Genomic DNA, 19253 nt, shown 5'->3' with positions numbered 1-19253 from the left:
TCCACCATGAAAAGTGAAAGTGTGTAAATTATTCTTCTGATTTTATTTTCTAACCAAATCTACCTCACATTTAAAAGAGATACCCAAGCAGTGCCCCTTAAAAGGGTCTGAGGAGTGGCCTCACTCTGTGGAACTGGCTGTCTACCCACCAGTGCTTGGCGAATGCATGCAAAATAACCACATAGCAGCCTGCCAGACAGAGGAGGGACAGCCCTCGCCAATGCACTGAGCTACCTCTGGCTTGGATGAAGTGAGCTGGTAGGCATTCAGACTGGCTTCTTCTTGCCCAGGGCATAGCATGTGTTTATGTACAGATGATCCACCTGGAAAGGGTCACTTTCTGCACTACCTTCCCCTTCTTGGCCCCAGCCAAGCCTATGGCAAGCTGGTCATCTACACAGCATTCCTGGTGTGCATAATATAAAAACTAAAGGCTCTTCTCAGGTCAAGCCAATGTAGCCTCTCACCTTATTCGAGAGATGTGGCAGAGAGAACAAGGCAGCAAGTGGGATGGACTAACCCATGTGGAAGGTGGACACAATACAACATACCTGCAGGGGATTTCTGGGGGTCCCCTTTCTCCACTCCAAAGGGATGCTCTGAGGGTCTGCACCAAGAGTGCATTACTGTACTGTCAGTGCACCTCCTAAGAACAAGCTTGTCTCTATGCCCACGCCCGTAATACAGTGCAGATGCAGAAGCAAAGAAATTCCCTCCTTTGCATGGGGCCACACTCCCATGTAAATGAGGGAACACCCTCACACGAGAAGGCTAAATGTGTACCAGCGCTATCAGTATTACAGAATGAGTAGCACAAGCGTCTGCGGCCCCTTCTGTAATAACATGGTGCCCAAGGGATGTAAAAAGCAGGCAAGCACGCCCATTGCGCCACTGAGGTCCTTTCTGCAATACTAACCGTGGTTCTAGAAACCTATTCAACCAGTTTCACTTGGGAAACATAATCACATCGAATCACTAAGATCACAGAAGCAACACAAAGGGGTGTCCAATGACCGGAGTCCTCCAGCATTCATCCCAAGACTACAGAAGACTAGAGACCTAAAACTAACGGTGAATACTTGTTAGTTTGGATGACGGCCCCCTTAGTGTCTATATTGTAACACCAAATGTTATGTTATGTTATATAATACTTATAGCGCGCACTAATACTTAAATGTGAATAATCTGAAACAAACTGTAGAACCTACAAAACCATTAGAAAAAAACAATTTATTTGAAAATAGAAAATAAGTTCCACAATCCACAGGTTTTGTTTGCCAGCAAAATCAAAGTATTTTACAGTCCATTCTTGTAGGAATGTTGAGTGTAATGTTATCTCCTCTTCTGGAGACTTTTCAAAGTATGAAAGCAGCGGAGGCATCTTAACAGCCATGTTGCAGGACTTCCTATGTTCAGCTCTGTTTCTGTGCAAAAAAGAGCTGAAAATGATGAGCACTTGCTCCGAAAGAGTCCAGCACCGGGTGGCTTCAGGCCAGTGTTCTTGAGCACCATCCATTCTGTTTCCTGCTTCAGGTCTTCTTCAGTTCACCCTCTACTCAGCTTCCTTCTTGAAGGACACCAAGGCAGCAACACCTGCCCGCGAATGAGCCACAAGAGGATGAGACGCAGAGACCACAAGTGGAGGGAAAGAACAAAGGTCAGTGGATAAGAAACCAACATTCTTAATGTGTGTATCAAACATTTAGATAGAAAGTATAGCTTCCCCCAACTCTGCAGTGTGATAAAAGCACCTCACATAAAACACCAACAAGCAAAAAACAAACAAAAACTGAGAGTGATGTTTAGCTTCCAAGCAAAAGGCAAGTTTCAGACCCAACACCTATGTGCCTTGTAGTTTCTAAAGAGAGAGCTCTGATGTTAGCTTCTGGTGCATATACAGCACTTGGGCATATGGGTGAATGCTGTCTTCCTGCTGTAGGAGGTCTCTTATCACTCTGGACCCACTATCTTCTTCATTAGGTCTGCGCATGCGTCATTTATAAATGGAGGAGGAAAACATTTTTCTGAGGAGCTTACCACCTGCCTCACTGAATGCTGAGATCGCCAAATACAAGGCTGCCTCGAGCCTAATGAAGAGTTTAGTAGACCATGCGCTTCATGGCAAACAGAGTATGCTGCCCGCCAAAACCTGGGTCCGCCCGCCTCATTTAGAGATAGTCAGATCTTAAGAATTCTGTTGCGGAGCCTCCAGCGGCTCAATGGAGTGGAGGCTGCCAGAGTAAGGACATTGCGTCATCTGCCCTATTTAGAGTGGATGTTGTAATGTACCTTTCCCTGTATGTCACTGCCAGGAATAATATGGAAATGAGGTACAGGAATCAAACTATGACATCATCCACACCCTTGTGGAACAGTCCATGCGCGCCTGATCCATTTGTTTATTGTTCCTCAAAAGCAACAATCACTGTTTCACATTTACATCCAATCCATTTATATTTATCAATTGATGTTATATTTATTGCCTACATTGACTTTTAATATTTATTAATTTGCCTATGTAACTACTTATGTATCATATATTTCTATATTCCATATTTATTCGTTTTATCCAACAGCAAAATGTTATTCCTCCATTAAAGTCTTTCATTCTTATAATATTTACTAACAAATGTATTATTGCATTGTTCTTAACTTGTATTATATTCTAAAACTCAATAAAAAATGTCAACACAAAAAAAAGCAAACCGCTGCTTTGTTTGCAAGGACCGCTGGGCCCGGCAGTCATCTCTAAATTTAGCAGGCGTCATTCCATCCAGCTGATGGATGTAATGTTATTTGCCACACTGATGCCCTGTGCTCTTTCTGCCAAACACATACTCAGGCCCTAAGTCTTGACTCTACCTCCCACCTCTTTTGTTCAGCATCCTACGATACTTGTCTCTTTATCTCATAAAAATAAATGCTGCCTGGTTTCGATTCCACCTTACGCTTCTTATGTCCTTCACCCTGCACTTTCTGTATCTTTATCTCACACTCTTTCAGGTTCTTTGCATCCTTGCCTTTACATTTGCACTGTATTTCCCATCTTTCTCTCACTGATTTTTCTCCATGTTGTGCCTTTCTCTCTCTAGCTCTAGATCGTCTAAAGATGAAAAGTGAGTTCTGGTCCCCATCAACTGCCACCACTGCCACAAATTATGCATTGAAGTTGGCCTCTTTTTAATGATTTTTCCTCAGTATATTGCTGCTCAGAAGAGGCACCCAACTCTAATGATGCTCCAGCATATTACTCATGCACATACCCCCTGCCCATGTGTTTTGGGTCGTAAGCACTTGCCACTTAGCTTTAATATGTACTATTGTGCTGGTGTGTAATGAAGATATCATTTTCAAAGATGAATTTTCAAACTTTTGTTGTACTCATATCTGGACATTTCTGGGCTGATACAATGTCTTCCCATTCAGTGTGTGATTATATGCCAGGACCCTTTCCTGTGGTATTGTTGGCATTGAGATATGAATTGTTGGTATTTGCCACATCTATATGGTTCTTGACTATGTTATGCTAGTCCATATGAAGCAGTGGCAAGATAAGGTACTTAACAACGTAATTTTTATAGTCTGGCTACTTACATCTTTAGATTTTTGGCAAGATGCCGCTGTCATGACTATAAACAGCCCAGAACTGCATATAACAACACAATACACACTATACAATATACAATGCATCATACAATATGCAGAAAGGAGCTTGAATGGCATGCTGCTGATGGTGCAACTTCATTTGAAGTAGTCCCTTTTGTTTTACTTATTTTGCGTTTGTATTCTATATTTTGTCTGAGTTGACAATAGGCTATAAACCTCAGAACAAGAGATACATTGATATACATCCCTTAGATGTTGTTGGAATTAGAATGTGTACATGGTGCACAGTTGTGTTCCCATGCCCCGAGGGCTTGACTGTGAGCATTAGGTATCCTGTTGTTTCATTTTGGCTTGAGCCTCTCACTAATCTAGTGCCTGATTGAAGACCTAGGCTTGTCTTTTGACATGTGTGAGGTCCTGGACCTATCCTCTAACCTGGAGGGGTGCAACAAGCATGCTCTCATTTGAATAGCCGTGGACTACTGTCCTTGTCATTGATGTAGTAGGTAACACAGGTAGAGTGACGGTGGCAGCGTCATGTTAATGGAGCTCTGCACCAAACACCAAAATGCATTGACAGGAGCCGCAGTGACAGCAGTTCCTGGCAATGCTTCATAAATGACCACCAGCTTGACAGTCATTTATAAATACGCGGGTGGTCCCACGGAACTACGGATCATCCATCAGGATTTAAATCAGGCCCCTGGTCTTGAAGTTTATTTGAATTAGGAATCAGCACTGAAGATCAAGGTGAGACTTGATAATAATGTTAGTTAGTGTTAAGTATTGGCTTTGGGAATAACGGTGGGACTTGGTATTAGCGTTTATTAGAGGTAGACATCAGCACTGAGGATCACGGTGCGACTTGGTATTAACATTTATTAGGTGTAGGCATCATCATTGAGGAGCATGGTGAGAATTGGGCCCTTATCACTATGTCGGGGGGACGCACCATTGCGGAATCGGAACTGTTTCACCTCCAGTCGGCAGTTCTGACCGCATTATTTGGATACAACCGCACATGGTGTGGTTGCACACTTCCATTTCTCTATGGGAGCTTGTGCTACAGCTGTAAACCCGACCATAGCACAAGCTTCTATAGTGAAATGGGTGTTTTTGTTAATCCCTGCACCCCGTGGCAAGCACCTGGCCGTTCCTAGCATGCGGTGCAGGGGTTAACAGGTGCCCCGAGGCTGCAACCGGAGGCCACTGTGGCAAGGGGGCTCTGCTAAGGACTTCCAGAGTCACTTAACGACAGGCTTTTCATGTCAGAAAGCGAGGCATGAAATGCCTGTCGGAAACTAACATCATAATCCCCACGGCGTAAACGCAGTACATAGGAGATTGTGAGTGGCATCCGACTTGCCGACGGGCTCCATGAGCCCGTCGGAAGTCAGTCAGTCCGACCGGCCGGTTTCAAATCCGACAGCCTATATAGAAATAAGGCTGTCGTCTTTGAAACCAACGATGCAAGACAGAAAGCCTCTGACCCATGGTCAGAGACTTTCCGATCTACATTGTAATAGGTCCCTTGTTATTAAAGTTTATTGGAAGTAGACATTGGCGTTGAGGATCATCGTCGGACTTGGTATTAAAGTTTATTAGAGGCAGACATCAGCAATGAGGATCATGGTGGGACTTGATGTTAAACTCTATTAGATATCGGGCCTCACCTGCCAACAGACTCAGTGCTGCAGAGACCCATCCTAGGGCATACGACCAAGAATATAAAGCATTGACTCCTCCAAATCCAGTAAAGACACTCATAGCAATGATGGCACTGCAAGCTGGGGACAAAAGAAACAACATGAGACTTCTCTTCACTCAGGGAAAGCAGATGAGTCCAGAGTCAGGAAAGAATGTTGACTGTTTACTTGGATCACTTATATTTGTGTCATGTGGAAAAATCATTATAGTCATAGTTTCATTTAGACTCATCCTGTCCTTTTGCACTAAACAAAGGTTTTGTAATATTTGGGAAACTTAAATAAACAGAAATCAGTCAGTCAGTCAAAGGAATGTTTATTTAGATCATTGGTCTTTAAACAACACAGTTACACATATATTCAACTTATCTTAAACATTTAACAAATTAAGTAATAAATATCGCAGTATTAAAATTTCAACACCAAAATTCATACTCCAGCCAATACAATTTAAAACAGAGAGAGAGCCATAATATTTAGATTCAACTTCATACTCATGTAATCAAAAAGTTCTAACAAAATTGTCGGAATGCCATTATTTTAAAATTGGATACTTGAACATGTCCGTTCTTAGCTGCCGTACCTACCTTTTAAGATATGCATTTTCAATGTATTATGCAGTGTTGACTCATTAGGAGTTTCTCATTTAAAACCAAGATAAAAACTGTGACATTTAAACTTCCCGATTATATTTGTACCATTTCATTTCTTATTATAACTGCTAAAATAATTTATCTAAACACCAAATTCATTTTATTTCTCCGAGCATGACTTTTTAACTGCAGTCATAAACCTTCCATTAGCAATTGCAATGTCCAAGTAGTGCATGTCAGTAGAATCTCTGCAGCCTGAGCTCGATTTGTAATACCATATTTAAAAAACAATGGGCGCAAAATCAATTTCCGCAAGGGCAGCACCTTTAAGCAATTCACAAACATGTGCAAAATGCCGCATTTTGTATGGAGCCCACATATGCAGTTCGCATCAGGTTGGATCATTTCCATTTTTGTTTACCCATTTACATAATAAGGATTAACAACAATTCTTATTCTTAATAAATTCGCACCTAAGCCAGCGATTTAGCAAGATATCCAGGTAAGGAAACCAGACTCCCTTCTGCCATGAACTTAACATAAATTCTGCTGATTTTTTCCCACACAGATACTGCCAATCTATTTCCCGGTATAATTCTCTCCCTATTGACCTCAGCTCACTCTTGTAGACTGCTACTTGTAGGGTTTCATGACATAAACTCACCTTCATACCCCTACAGACAGATTTCAGATTATTTCTGACCCCCTTTGCCCATTTTAGTTCACTGTGCTGGATCTTGTTTTTGCACCAATGTGAGACTTTCTGTTCCTCTCCCTAGCCCAGTCTTTTCCAGAATCTTATTGAATCCATTTGGGCCAATATGTGTCAAGAGGTCAGACCTGCCTCTAGTCTAATGGTCTGTATGATGGAGGAGCCTGGCAGGGATATTAAGGTCTTGATGCATTTCCCTTCTCCGGTGTCCCACCTGCTTTGACCACTGATGCAAATCAATTCAGCTCCCTATTGTAGCTGTGGTGGTATCATGGCCACAAAATCTTTCAAAACTCGTCTATGTGACATATCCCCATAGTGCCGGTTGAATTTTCTCAAGCTACTCGCCGAGGCAAGGGCCCTTGCCTTTAGGGCCTCCAAGTGGGTATGCCAATTCAGGGGTCTTTCAAACCATATTCCTAGGTATTTATAGTTGTTAACTGTTTCCAGTTTAGTGGTTCCCAAATGCCAGCTAAACTTATAAACTTTTTTTACCAAAGTAGACCTCTTAGTTTTATCCATATTTACGGTTAGCTGTTTGTGACTACAGTAATCCTTAAATGCATCCAACTTTCTCTGTAGACCCATCTCTGTCTGATCTAAAATGATAAGCTCGTCTGCATACAGAAGGCATTGTATGTGTTTCCCATCCATTCTAGGGCTAGCGTATTTTGCCCCCGCCAGGGTCTTCAGGAGAAGCACGACAAATATGGAAAATAGCAGTGGGACTAGCACGCAACCCTGTCTTAATCCAATATTATTATCTATTCAGGTAAATAATACTAGCACCAGTATTAATAAGTACTGCACTCTGTTGCCTTCACAGTATCTAAGCAGAAGTGTTTCGTCTGTAATCTGCTAAAGGGCGTGGGTTTAGGCTTATGCAGTGTTTCAATATCCAAAGTTCCAAACTGCAAGAAAGAAAGAAAAAAAGAAAGCGAGCCAGAAAAAAAACACAACAAAGGGAGAAAGAAAAGAAGAGAAAAAGTAAAGCTATCGCCCGCGAGGGTATCCTGCAGTGATACAGCTACCAGCTCTTGGCTGATTTAAGATGTGAGACACTGTTTAAAGGCAATAGCGAAAGGCTGCTGATGCCAAATAAGCCACTGGCTGTGCATTGTACACAAGAAGTTGACTCTTCCAGATGTAATAAAATCCAGGATACATTACATTAGTGGAGCGTAGTGCTTCACTGTCACAGTAGCATCCAGACCTATTAACATCATTGCATTTGTTCAGTCTACAAATGCCTTTCTGAGAGGATTAAAGACTATACAATGCATGCCTTTACCATGCATGCCTTTACCTCCAATCCTTTACCACGCAGATGCCTTTACGTCGCAGATGCTTTTACCATGCATGCCTTTACACACATAAGCCTTTACCATGCAAGGTAAGTATAGTTAAGGTAAGCTTACCCTCTACCTTTTTATATCCCCAACTTTTTTTATATCAATTATAAATGTATTTTTTCTTTATTTAGGGAGTTAGCCTCCAAACCTCCCTTTTCCTAAATTACCTTTACTACCCATACCTAAACCCTGAAAATATCCTTAAAACCCTATACCCTTACCCACCCGTACACCCTACAAATTAATTTATCACCTATACTATTACCCACCCTTAACCCCTAAAAATACCCTTACCACCCTATATTCTAATCCACCCCAACCCCTGAAAGTACCCTTACAACCCTATACCCTTACCCAACCCTATACCCTAAACATACCCTTTCCACCTTATACCCTGTTCCACACCAATCCCCAAAAATGCCCTTATCATCCTATAGCTCTACCCACCCCTACTCCGTAAAATATTTCTACTACTCTATATCCCTACTCACCCCAAATCATAAAAATATGCATGCCACTTTATACCCTTAACTACGCCTACATCCTACATTTATCTACACACACACACACTCTCTCACACTCTCTCTTACCTTAAATATACTTAGCTTGCATTTTAAAGGCATGTGTGGTGAAGACACATGCAGTGTAAAGGCGTTTGTGTGGTAAAGGTATGCGCACTAAAGGCATGTGTGGTTAAGACAATATTATAAATGCTTTTAACTTTACTGAAATCACACATTGTTGTATAAGATGTCATCCTCTCCTCTTCTCACCGCTCTGCGTGATCATTGTTTAACCGATTGAATCAAAGTCATTAACAGCCAACTATGCGGTAAAACGATTAGCTGTAAAATATCTCATCATATTTAGTGCAATTCTTAGAGAGAAAACAACTGTTTCAAAACAAAGCTAGTATGAGGATTCACCTGCACAAAAATTCAGGATGGTCACCAGCTTCTGCTTATTCATCCCCATTGAAACTTTGTTGATCCAGATTTCAAGGATCTGTGTGACAGCAGATCCCACCAACAAGAGGAACGAGATGATGATGAAGGCTCGAGTGGTGTCAATATCAGCTGCAAGGAACCAAGAAAAAGTTTCTTAAACTGATCCATAACATGTTTCATGCATCACTCTGCTTTGAGTTGATAATGGGTATTCTGGTGATGGTCTGGGTGGGGTTGGTGCTCCCTCCTGATCAGGGCTAAGACAAACCTGTCATTTCTAGAAAGATCCATCTTCCTCCACTTTTGAGAGGCATTAAAACATCTCTCCAAGGAACAACCTGTCCATAAGTAAATAGAGCTACTGCATTCCAGCCCCAGATGCTACATGAAAAGATATCCCCCTAATTAAAACATACTCAATCCACCATCTTGCAGCTCTGCCCAAAGCTTCTACAGTGCTCCGCAGCTCAGTTCCAAGGTCCACACTCTACAATTGCACAATCATATGTGCACATCTGTTTACATACACTGTTCCTGTGTGATCTGGGCTGATGGCCAAGAAAAGGATTGATAGCTTTGATGGGTTCACTACTATTAAAGCCTGCCCTAGACAAACAAATCACCTGATCGTGATGCAGATGGTGGGATGTAGAGATGGGTGGACAAGTGAGAGTATCAGATTTCTAGAGGATGTGTTAAATCCTCTGACAAGGAGTTTAGAATCTGCCTGCGGAAGTATATCCGCCAAGCTGCCCTTACCAATTGTGGATGTTATTCCTCTTGTAGATTATGTTGCAAAGTGGAATCCTTCAGACAAGGATTTAGCACTTCCTCGACAAATGGGGGGATTTTTCATTACCACCGAACTATAATTCAGGCTCATAATTACTTTGTGGCCCCTGAGTTTAAACTTGCATGGCTGACAAAAATCATCCCTTTTGAGGATAATATATAAATCCTTCATTAGATGATTCTCCTTCTTGTTACAGAATGTGCTTCCAAAGTTACCTCTGACATTTTTATCCCAGATGCTGGGACAATTCTGTTAGATGGTTTTTCAAAGGTCAACACAGCACATCCAGTAAAAACTGAGGGGATTATTTATGAAAATGGGCCGCAGCGCAGCAAGTCACCTTGCTGAGCAGCGCAGCTCTCCGTCAAAAGGAAAGAGCAGGAATGCGCTGTCTTTAAAAGAATATGACACATTCCTGTCCTCTCCTTGCACTGGTGCCATTTTGGATGCCTAGCGCCAATGCAGGAACCCTTGCTCCATGGTGCAAGGGTGCCTGTCTTGCATGCAGGATTGTTTTTGTGGAGGAACAGACACATTCCTGCACAAAAACAATCCTATAATGCATATTCCGTTTTCTATGTCTGCTGCAGGGCACAACACACATAAAAAAGGAAGTAAAAAGCAGAAATAAAGATATTTCTGCTTAATGCTCCTCCCCTGGGAAGGCGTATCATTTTGGTGCATTCACAGGTTAACCAGTTCTGATAAATCTGTTAATTTGCCAAAAACCATGGGGTTTGCATGAGAACACCCACGCAACGTCCATGGAACACCTTCCCAGAGCAGAGTAACGCAGCACAGCGATTTGTCCAACGTTGCATTACTCTAGATTTATGAAGCCACTCAAGGCCACGCAAGGTGGCCGTGCTTGACTTCATAAATCTCATTTTGGACTTGTGTTGCACTAACACCACATTGCGTGGTGCAAGAGCAATGCAACTTCTCTCAAAAATATGACCCCGAGAATTTTCTGATGATGCTCAATTCTAAACTTTGCCCTAATTAAGGTGTCCGAAAGTAAAGAAACAAAAAAAAAAAGACAAGGAGCAAGTATGTTAAAACATAATGATTGTATTTAGGTAATCATGGCTTATGCATTTGACCAAACATTGTGTGATTTTGGGAAATTCCTTATCATCTCGTTGGAATTATGTGTATGTAGTCTTTTTGTAATGTCAATCAACTTTCTCTCTGGTCTATGCAATATCATCCTGCCTAATACATCAAATCATTGCTAATACATAATTCAACAAGAAAACCGCCAACGTGCATTTCGGAAGTGGCACAGGAGTGAAGGAATCCTTCATCAGGGCGCTGGAAATATAGTTAGAATCAGTGGCTTAACGCCATCAGTGAGACACACACAATTGCTGGTTGTGTCGTGCCAGGGGCTCTACGTCAAAATATTTCACTAAATGGTCTGTATGAACAACATTATGTATTATGAATCAGCAATGATTTGATGTATTACCCATATATTGAATTTTTGAATATTCCTTAAGTGTGTCTGTGTATTTATTATGTTCCCTTTGTTCGTTGACTGACTGTATATTTGGATTGCCTATGTGCTTTGAGTTTTGTTGTGTTTTGTCTTTATCAACCTATACAATCTATGTTTTGTATTGTAATGTTCGTGGGGCTTCGTAATGTTTTATCCTATGTGTATTGGTGTATTGGTGTGTTTTAATATGAACTGTATATGTATTATATGAATGAAAAATGATTTATAAATTTGATTCTCATGTTTGAATAATAAAATGTGAAAACTAATGGTCTGTTGAACAATTGTAATTCTATCCTGGACAGATTGCCTGTGATTTAATTATTGGTTTTGGAGAAATGTTCTCAGTTATATTTAATGCCTTCAAATCGGCCTCCAGTTCCTGTTTTTTTAAAATTTTTATAGCATAGATGAAAAATTATCATATACATTGTTACATCTCTGTGCATTTTGCCAGTTTGATTCCTTCTCTTACCGGCAGATCCCAGTGTCCCGCAAATACCACGTAAACAAATTCTCCAGAGTCCGAAAAAGGAACTAGAGCCAGATATCCAGTAATCGGATGCGAGCGAGATTAGAATGAATATAAGGCTGATGATGATAAGGGCCAACGAAGACAATTTCAGGGCAGACATCTTTAATTATTTTCTGTGCAACTTCTTTAATTCACCTGAAAAGACATAACACAGATTATTATATTGATAATATTTTAATAGAACCTCGGTTGTAAGAATTCCCTGAGTAGTTAACTAAGGGGTTTAACCAATAAATCTTGAATTGGGTAGCAAAGTTAAAGTTCAAACGTTAAGGAAGCAATATATTACAGAGAAAGCTGTAAAATCTAAACGAATTAAATATAGACTGGAAAAAGAATGACAAACTAAGATACTGCCTGCATGGCTCCTTTCCAAAACCATTGTAGGGCCCAGAAGGCTCCTATATTAAAAGGAGAAAGAGCTTTTTACAGCACTTGTGATTTCTTCATACAGAAATTCACCGACAGAAAAAATCATGGAGGAAAGAGCCACTAGGTCTTCTAGGCGATGGCTCTGTGATAAAAAGCTGAGCTTTTCCACACACAATAAATAAAATCCACTCTGACCTGAAAATTAAGCTTTCGGCAGCAAATGTATTGAGTAGATCCAAGTAGATGCCACAGTCAGCGCCATCTTGTATTTTTTCTCACCTATTTAAACCATAGCAATGACTGATATAACAAGCTAAAGCAAACCCAATGACTGTCCCTTGGATGTCTGTCCAGAAAAGGTTTTGTTAGTTTAACTTCCCTCTTATCATTTGCAATCAGTTGCTCTATAAGATCTAAATTAGGCACCTAGTGCTTGAAATATGGGGTAAAGTTTCCCCCTCTAAAAAATCACAGGTGGATGTTAACACAAAGAAAACACCTATTTGTAATGCCCCTTAGAGCCCCAAGCAATGTCCCTTAGACCCCCAAGCAATGTCCATTAGAACCCTAAGGTACTGGAAGATATCGTCAGGGACACCTTAAGCATAGATTGAGACCAACAGGACTGTGGAAGATTCCACACGGGGGTTCCCATCACAGAGGCCGTCTTCATAGCATTACTCATGATCCCTGACTGCTAGTTTATTGAGTGCTAGTTATACTGGATCTGTCATTCACCTTCAACTTGAGACACTGCAGATGTGGTTGACTGTGGCCTGGGGAAGTTGGCTTTTTTACGGATTGACATGATTCTCTTTCTAAGAGCACAGGCTATGAGACACATCCTGCTAAACGGAAACCACTGTCACGCGTGTGCCCCATGGAGCACACGCTTTTCAGCTTTTATCTAATGGACATTGACGGCTGGAAGTGGTTTATTCGCATAAATTAGATCCTAGAAAAACAGAGGTCATGTTTGTCAGAGCGCTTCCTCCTAGCTGGCCAAAACAAATCTGAACAAGGAAAGTAGGTTCAAGTCCGCACCAACAGTGAAGTTGAGAAACCTGGGGCTCGGGATGGACCATGAACTTTCTATGAAAACCCAAATCTTCAAAGCTTCAAAGTATCTTCCCCTACTGACAAAAATGTCGGCTTTTTCAGTTTCCCCCAAAAAATCCAGCCGATCTTCGATATTCGTGTTAGTATCAGCCCTTCAACATGGCAAACAGGGCACATTTGGGGTTTGAACAACAACCTGTTGACCTAATTCTACCACCTTCAAAATGTGTCTGCTGGGAGGGAATCTCGTCCCTATAAACTATGGGGCAAATTTATGAGCCCCTTGCGCCACTTTTGCGTCACTTTTCCCATGTTAAAAGTGACGCAAAAGTGGCGCAAGGGGCTCATAAATCTGCCCCTATATCTCCCGGCACAGCGCATCGAAGCCTACAGAGTCTCCCGGTTGGAGAGCGCATGGAATATAAGTCAACAATTATGGTCGGGAGAGCAGTATTTCACTGGGGACGTGGCTTATTGAGCCTCCGCTTAACGGATCTCAACTAACTCAACAGCGTGGGTCAGTAAACAAAGCTCTGTCTGTTCCCAGTGATAGACCTGCCAAACGGGGTGGCCTGTCCCTCTCAGCTGGCGGCACCAGATTATGGAATGCTCTTTACTTGAAATTATCCATTATGCACCATTTCCCTCAATAACTAATTGTTAGGAGCTGGTAGGCTTTGTTTGTGCACTCTGTAACAAACACCATGGAAATTATTTTCAGCGTTGTCTCAAATCAGCTTGCAGCAGAAATTTGAAATTGCTACTAGTTACAGTTCATGTGCAACTACTAATTATTTAAGGAATAAAACAAAAAGGAAAAAAGGGGGTTAATGTCTACTCTTAAATTATGTAATTAAAGTAACATCTTACAGGTATTCTGTTTACCTCCAAAATTATGTCTGAACATGAGAGCACTCTTTAAAATCGCATTCCTACAAACATGATCAAAAAACGTAATTAGATTACTCTGATTAGCTGTTCATTAATGACCTACGACCTTCTAAGATTCCTTCAACAGTGTTTCTGTACAAAGATCTGTGCACAGAAGATTCACTTCTTGTGATGAAAAGGATCACAGCCTTTCCTTTTTCACTGGAGCATTACAAAGTTTTCCAACGATTCATTCTTTGAGAAAATGCGTGAATTCTGAAAATTATCTTCAATTTCTACTGCATCGAAACACAGTTAACAAATAAAAAAAGACCATAATGTACATGTAGACCTTTTTAAGACTCTACTGGTGGATCTATTGTTCTGTACCTTATGATCTTATTTTGAAGATAGAATAAAGGTATTTGACTGACTGACTATGCATTTCACCCCACAACCCGTGTTATTTTTTGTATTTAACTTGAGTAAACTCATATTAAGTACACCAATTATAGGTAAGCAATTAACTTTTGAATGAGAAAAAAAAAGTACTTCAGACAAACGTACTTATATAATTTGATGAGGATTGTTTCATCTTGAGAATTTTTTCTGGGGCCAGTCATCATAGCATAACTTCAAATAAAATAGCAAAAACTTGCGACGTCAATCAATGTTGTACAAAACAGCATTTTGCACTGCCCATCCTTAAATGCCATATTCTCCCCAGAATAATGAAATCTTCTCATTCTCACTTACTCTTGCAGTGGTAGCTCTGTTCTCCTGTGGTGATGGGTCTTCTACAGTTTCAGGTCCCTGTCGCTGTTGAACAGCAGAGGGGCCTCTAGATCCCTTATAAAGGGCGGTCCTTAGGATGTCTCAATACTGCCTACGCCCAATTTTATTGTGCGCACCTAACTGATAACTACTAATCTGTTTGCACTGTCGTTTTTTGTTTTGCACGTTTATTGTAAGCGGAAGTATGAATCATTTTTCCCTGAACATTGAGCCTGAGTGGTGAGGAAACAAAACTCTATTCTTTAAACAAAGGACATATATGGGTAGTTTTACATGCACACCTACACAGGTACAAGCAAGGTTCACACACACGCAAGCATGTGCGCAAACACACACACACACATTACCATCCTTGTGGGCACTAAGGGCCTCATGTAGGTAGCGTACCAGTTACCACTTCTTAAATACCGAGCCGTACCGACTCGGTATTTAAGAAGTGGTAACTCGTATGTAGGTAATGAGTCGGTAATTTTTACCGATTCGTTACTAGTCGGTAATTACCGAATCTGTATTTACCGATTCGGTAATGAGGCATACCTTCCCATTGATGGGAAGGTATGCCTCATTACCGAATCGGTAAATACCGATTCGGTAATGGGGGGAACACATACAAGGGTGGCAGGGTGTCACATTGACACCCTGTTGCACCCCTGATTCGGCCATGTGTGCACATGTGGCACACATACATGCCCTAAGGGCATGTATGTATGCCACATTGCACACTGCTACGCGCGTAAAAATGCATTTACACATACATTCATTATTTACCACCAACTATAAGTTGGTGGTAAATACCGACTCATAAACACACACACACACTCCCCCTACATCTCGATTTTGCTTTCGGAATTTACCGAATCGGTAAAATTACCGATTCGGAAAAGTTACCGATTCGGTAACATTACCGATTCGGTATTATTACCGAATCGGTAATTTTACCGATTCGGTAAATTCCGAAAGCAAAATATGTCCCCCTACATACCAATGGCCAAAATACCGGTCGGTAACGGTATAATTACCGAAAATCGGCCGTTACCGACCGGTATTTGGCTACCTACATGAGGCCCTAAATGTGGATACCTGCCTTGTGGTGACTAACCTTTCCCAATGTTTTAAAAAATATACTAATAAAAGAAAACTGTTAAGAAAAAAAATCATGACACAGAACCATCCTTGTGGAGATTTGAACATGTGCTACCATCTGTGTGAGGACCCACTCCATAATACTATTTGTGATTGGACAGAGTAAAAGGCCCATGGTTAAATGTTTATTTTATCAACAATATACACAAACAACATTATAATCTATTCATATATGAATTGCTGCATAAATACTAGGGGTAGATACAAAAGACAGATGATGTTAATGTGTCAGAAAACATCATCATGATTAAAGAAAGACACTTAAAACTGTATTGAACCTATTTATTAGTGCTTAAATCTTAGGAGATAAGGGAACTAACACATAAAGAAATTAACATATAAAACCAAGAAATACGGTCAAGTCGAACCCAGAGCTTGAGTAGCTGCTTACTTTTTTGTCAAAATAGCTGTTGGACCACACCTTTCTAGGAATGCATATAATGTTAATGTCTGCGTAGTAGTAGTATTGAATGATGCCTACAGAGGTTGTATGTCATCACTGCATTGGGATTGCGTGTTGTAATGCCAACAGAGGTGGTATGTGATCACAGTAGTACCAGTATTCTGTATCGAGAAGGTGTCTTTAGCAGTGATGAAAGTTCCCACAAACGTAGAATGTGAAGGTAATCATTTTCAAGTCACCAAAGAAATAGCATATAATTATAGGAGTCCTCATAGAGATAGTGTGTGAATGGAATCCTGTCCAAGTCCCCATAATAATAGAATTATATTATTGGGGTGTTCAAGTTCCCTGTGTTAGTGCATGAAGATGATTGTGTTCAAGTCCCCACTGAAATAGTGTGTAAAGAGAATGTGAAGCTAATGGTCTTCAAGTCCAAACAGAGTTTGTGAGTAATTACCAGAATGCTCACGTTCCCACAGAGATGGTATGTTACTATAGTGATGTTTAAGTTCCCACAAAGATAGTGTGTTTTTTATCGTGTTGTTCAAGTCTCCACAAAAATAGTGATTTATTATCGTGATGATCAAGTCCCCACAGAGATAGTGTGTGAAGATGAATGTGTTTAAGCCCCCACTTAAATAGTGTGTATATTCAAAGCTTAAATCCCATTATAGAGAGTGTGAAGCTAATGATGTTCAAGTCCACACAGAGGTTGTGCATAATTATAGGATTGCTCAAGTCCCAACAGAGATCAATCAATCAAGGATTTGTAAAGTGCAGCAAATCACTCAAGGTGCTGGAGTTGCTGGAATTGCTAGCTGCTTCGTGGTGATGTTCATTCGAACAGCCAGGTCTTGAGTCCATTCCTAAATTTCTGGAGCCATGAGGCGTTTCTGAGGTACAGAGCAAGGTAATTCCAAGCTTTGCTGCCAGATGTGAGAAGGCATATCCTCCGCTGTTACCTCGGTGGATTCAGGGGGGTGTCTACAGGGAAGAGGGAGGTGGATTGTAGGTGTGTGGTTGGTTGGTGGAAGATCATGAGTTTGTTTTTGTATGCTGGTCTCTTGTGCAGGGCTTTGTATGAGTGGGTCAACATCTTGAACTGGCATCTCTTCTGGATCTATAAAGGCAGGGGGTGTGCAATGACCATTGCTTTTTATCTTCTCATTTTTCTTGGCCCAGCTCATATCTTCTTTTAATATTTGACACAGTCCCTTCAGTCACCACAGCCCTTTGACTCTGGCGTTCGAAGTGCCGAGCAACCAGACAGCGCCATTGGTCACAGTTGTACCCCAATGCTTTTAATTATTTTCTTTTTAAATTGAGACAACATGAGATTTTATTGTGTCTAGATCCATCAGCTCCTGCAGAGGAAACCATATATGCATTTATTGCCATTGTCTAGTCAGTCGCCAGTCTGCTAACAGCCCCGGTAGTCACTCCTCGCTTTGAACAGCCAAGATGGTTTGATAGTGAATGCTCCCGGGTTCTCTGGCAACTTAAGATGGCCCTGAAACAGACTTCACTCGATAGAACTTGTGTGGCAAGTTGTCGCAGTAAGTGTAATGAGGCCCTTAAGGAACGGAGGTGCTTGCTACAAAAACAAGCATGGGAATAGAAGCAAGCAAACAAAGGGACTGTTCTCTTTTTTGGCGGATTATTAACAGCCCCTCCTTCTCACAGCCAAATAAACCGGACCTAGGTCATCATATCACATCGGAACAATGGAAGGCCCATTTTGACAGAGTTTAGAATTATGGACAAAGTGAGGGATTTTTTAATGATTTAAATCCCCGTCCCAGTGATGCTCCCATTACCTGCCTTCTCGACGAGGTTAGGCTGGGCATCAAGGACCCATCCCGGAATAAGGCCCCCGGACACGATGGAATCCATCCGGACCTTTTCTTGGACACTATCAACGTTTGGGCCCTGGTTTTGAACAGTAAAGACATTGATGCCACCCTCGTGGTCTACCACCACCATTGGTCTGATTTTCAAGAAGGGGGAAAGAGACAACCCTCACTATTATCGCCCCAATATCCCTTATTGATTCTACTGTCAAAGTTTTTATGAAATAGGCTGTCCACTTGAGCTGACACAAAACAAATCATTTCGCATTTCGGAGGTGCAATGTGAACAAGAAAGTCAACAGTAGAACAGTGCTTTAATCTTTATCTTTTAATCTCTAAATATACGATTGCCAAATCTGGAGCCTTCTACTTGGGTTTTATGGATCTTACCTCAGCAATTGGCCGGGTGAACCGTAATAAATTGTAGTTTTTAGTCGGTGACCTAAGGGTTGACCAGGCGATTATAAACGTATTAATGACTCTTCATGCCAATACTACTGCTGTAGTTAGATATACTCATGAAGGAGAACTCACTGATAATTTTAAATATTCTAGAGGGGTTCACCAAGCATGAGGTTTAGCTCCTTTTTTATTCACGTTATACATTAACGGCTTAGAATCTGCCCTGATATCTTTACAAGCTGACACTCCTAGGATAGGTAGGAGACCGGTGCCTTTACTGTTGCACGCAGATGACATGGTATTGTTAGCGCACACACGTATGGGCCTGCAGGTCCTAATAGACAGGGTTGTTTCTTTTATGAATGGGCTGGACCTGTCACCTAATTTCACAAAATCGTACATCATGGAATTAGGTAATCGGGTGACTATGTTGCAAAATATATATGCATATCCATTTAAATTCATATGTATGCACTTCAAAATATATCATGCTTAGATATATCACACTAACATAAGGCCCAGAGCTCCAAAAGGCTTCCTATCTGACCTTGCCTGGACAAGCTTCCAGCAGCTATCCTGAATCAGCCTTAAAGGTCACTTTCCATGTCCTGACG

General features: G+C 41.2%; 1 protein-coding gene across 1 annotated transcript; it reads right to left on the bottom strand.

Moving 5' to 3' along the window:
- Positions 1 to 1215: 1215 nt before the first annotated feature.
- On the bottom strand, positions 1216 to 14896 carry LOC146809034 (lens fiber membrane intrinsic protein-like). The gene is made up of 5 exons (XM_085614281.1): positions 14803 to 14896; positions 11686 to 11880; positions 8896 to 9045; positions 5280 to 5393; positions 1216 to 1593 (listed from the first exon to the last, which is right to left on the bottom strand). The coding sequence occupies exons 2-5, from the start codon at positions 11843 to 11845 to the stop codon at positions 1553 to 1555; spliced, it is 465 nt and encodes a 154-aa protein (XP_085470407.1). The 5' UTR covers positions 11846 to 11880; positions 14803 to 14896; the 3' UTR covers positions 1216 to 1552.
- Between the last annotated feature and the right edge of the window lie 4357 nt (positions 14897 to 19253).

Source organism: Triturus cristatus, chromosome 7, assembly GCF_964204655.1.
Source record: "Triturus cristatus chromosome 7, aTriCri1.1, whole genome shotgun sequence".
In the NCBI taxonomy this organism is placed as follows: domain Eukaryota; kingdom Metazoa; phylum Chordata; class Amphibia; order Caudata; family Salamandridae; genus Triturus; species Triturus cristatus.
The sequence above is the reverse complement of the archived record's forward strand: the minus strand, read 5'-3'. Positions and strand labels throughout refer to the sequence as shown.

What these genes read in the sequence shown, in the direction of transcription:
- LOC146809034 (XM_085614281.1), bottom strand. Translation starts at nt 11,845, where the DNA reads ATGTCTGCCCTGAAATTGTCTTCGTTGGCCCTTATCATCATCAGCCTT. An exon ending in CATCCTGAATTTTTGTGCAG is followed by an intron (nt 5,394 to 8,895) that starts GTGAATCCTCAT and finishes TTTTGTCCCCAG; the next exon opens with CTTGCAGTGCCATCATTGCT. An exon ending in AGCACTGAGTCTGTTGGCAG is followed by an intron (nt 1,594 to 5,279) that starts GTGAGGCCCGAT and finishes ATTCGCGGGCAG; the next exon opens with GTGTTGCTGCCTTGGTGTCC.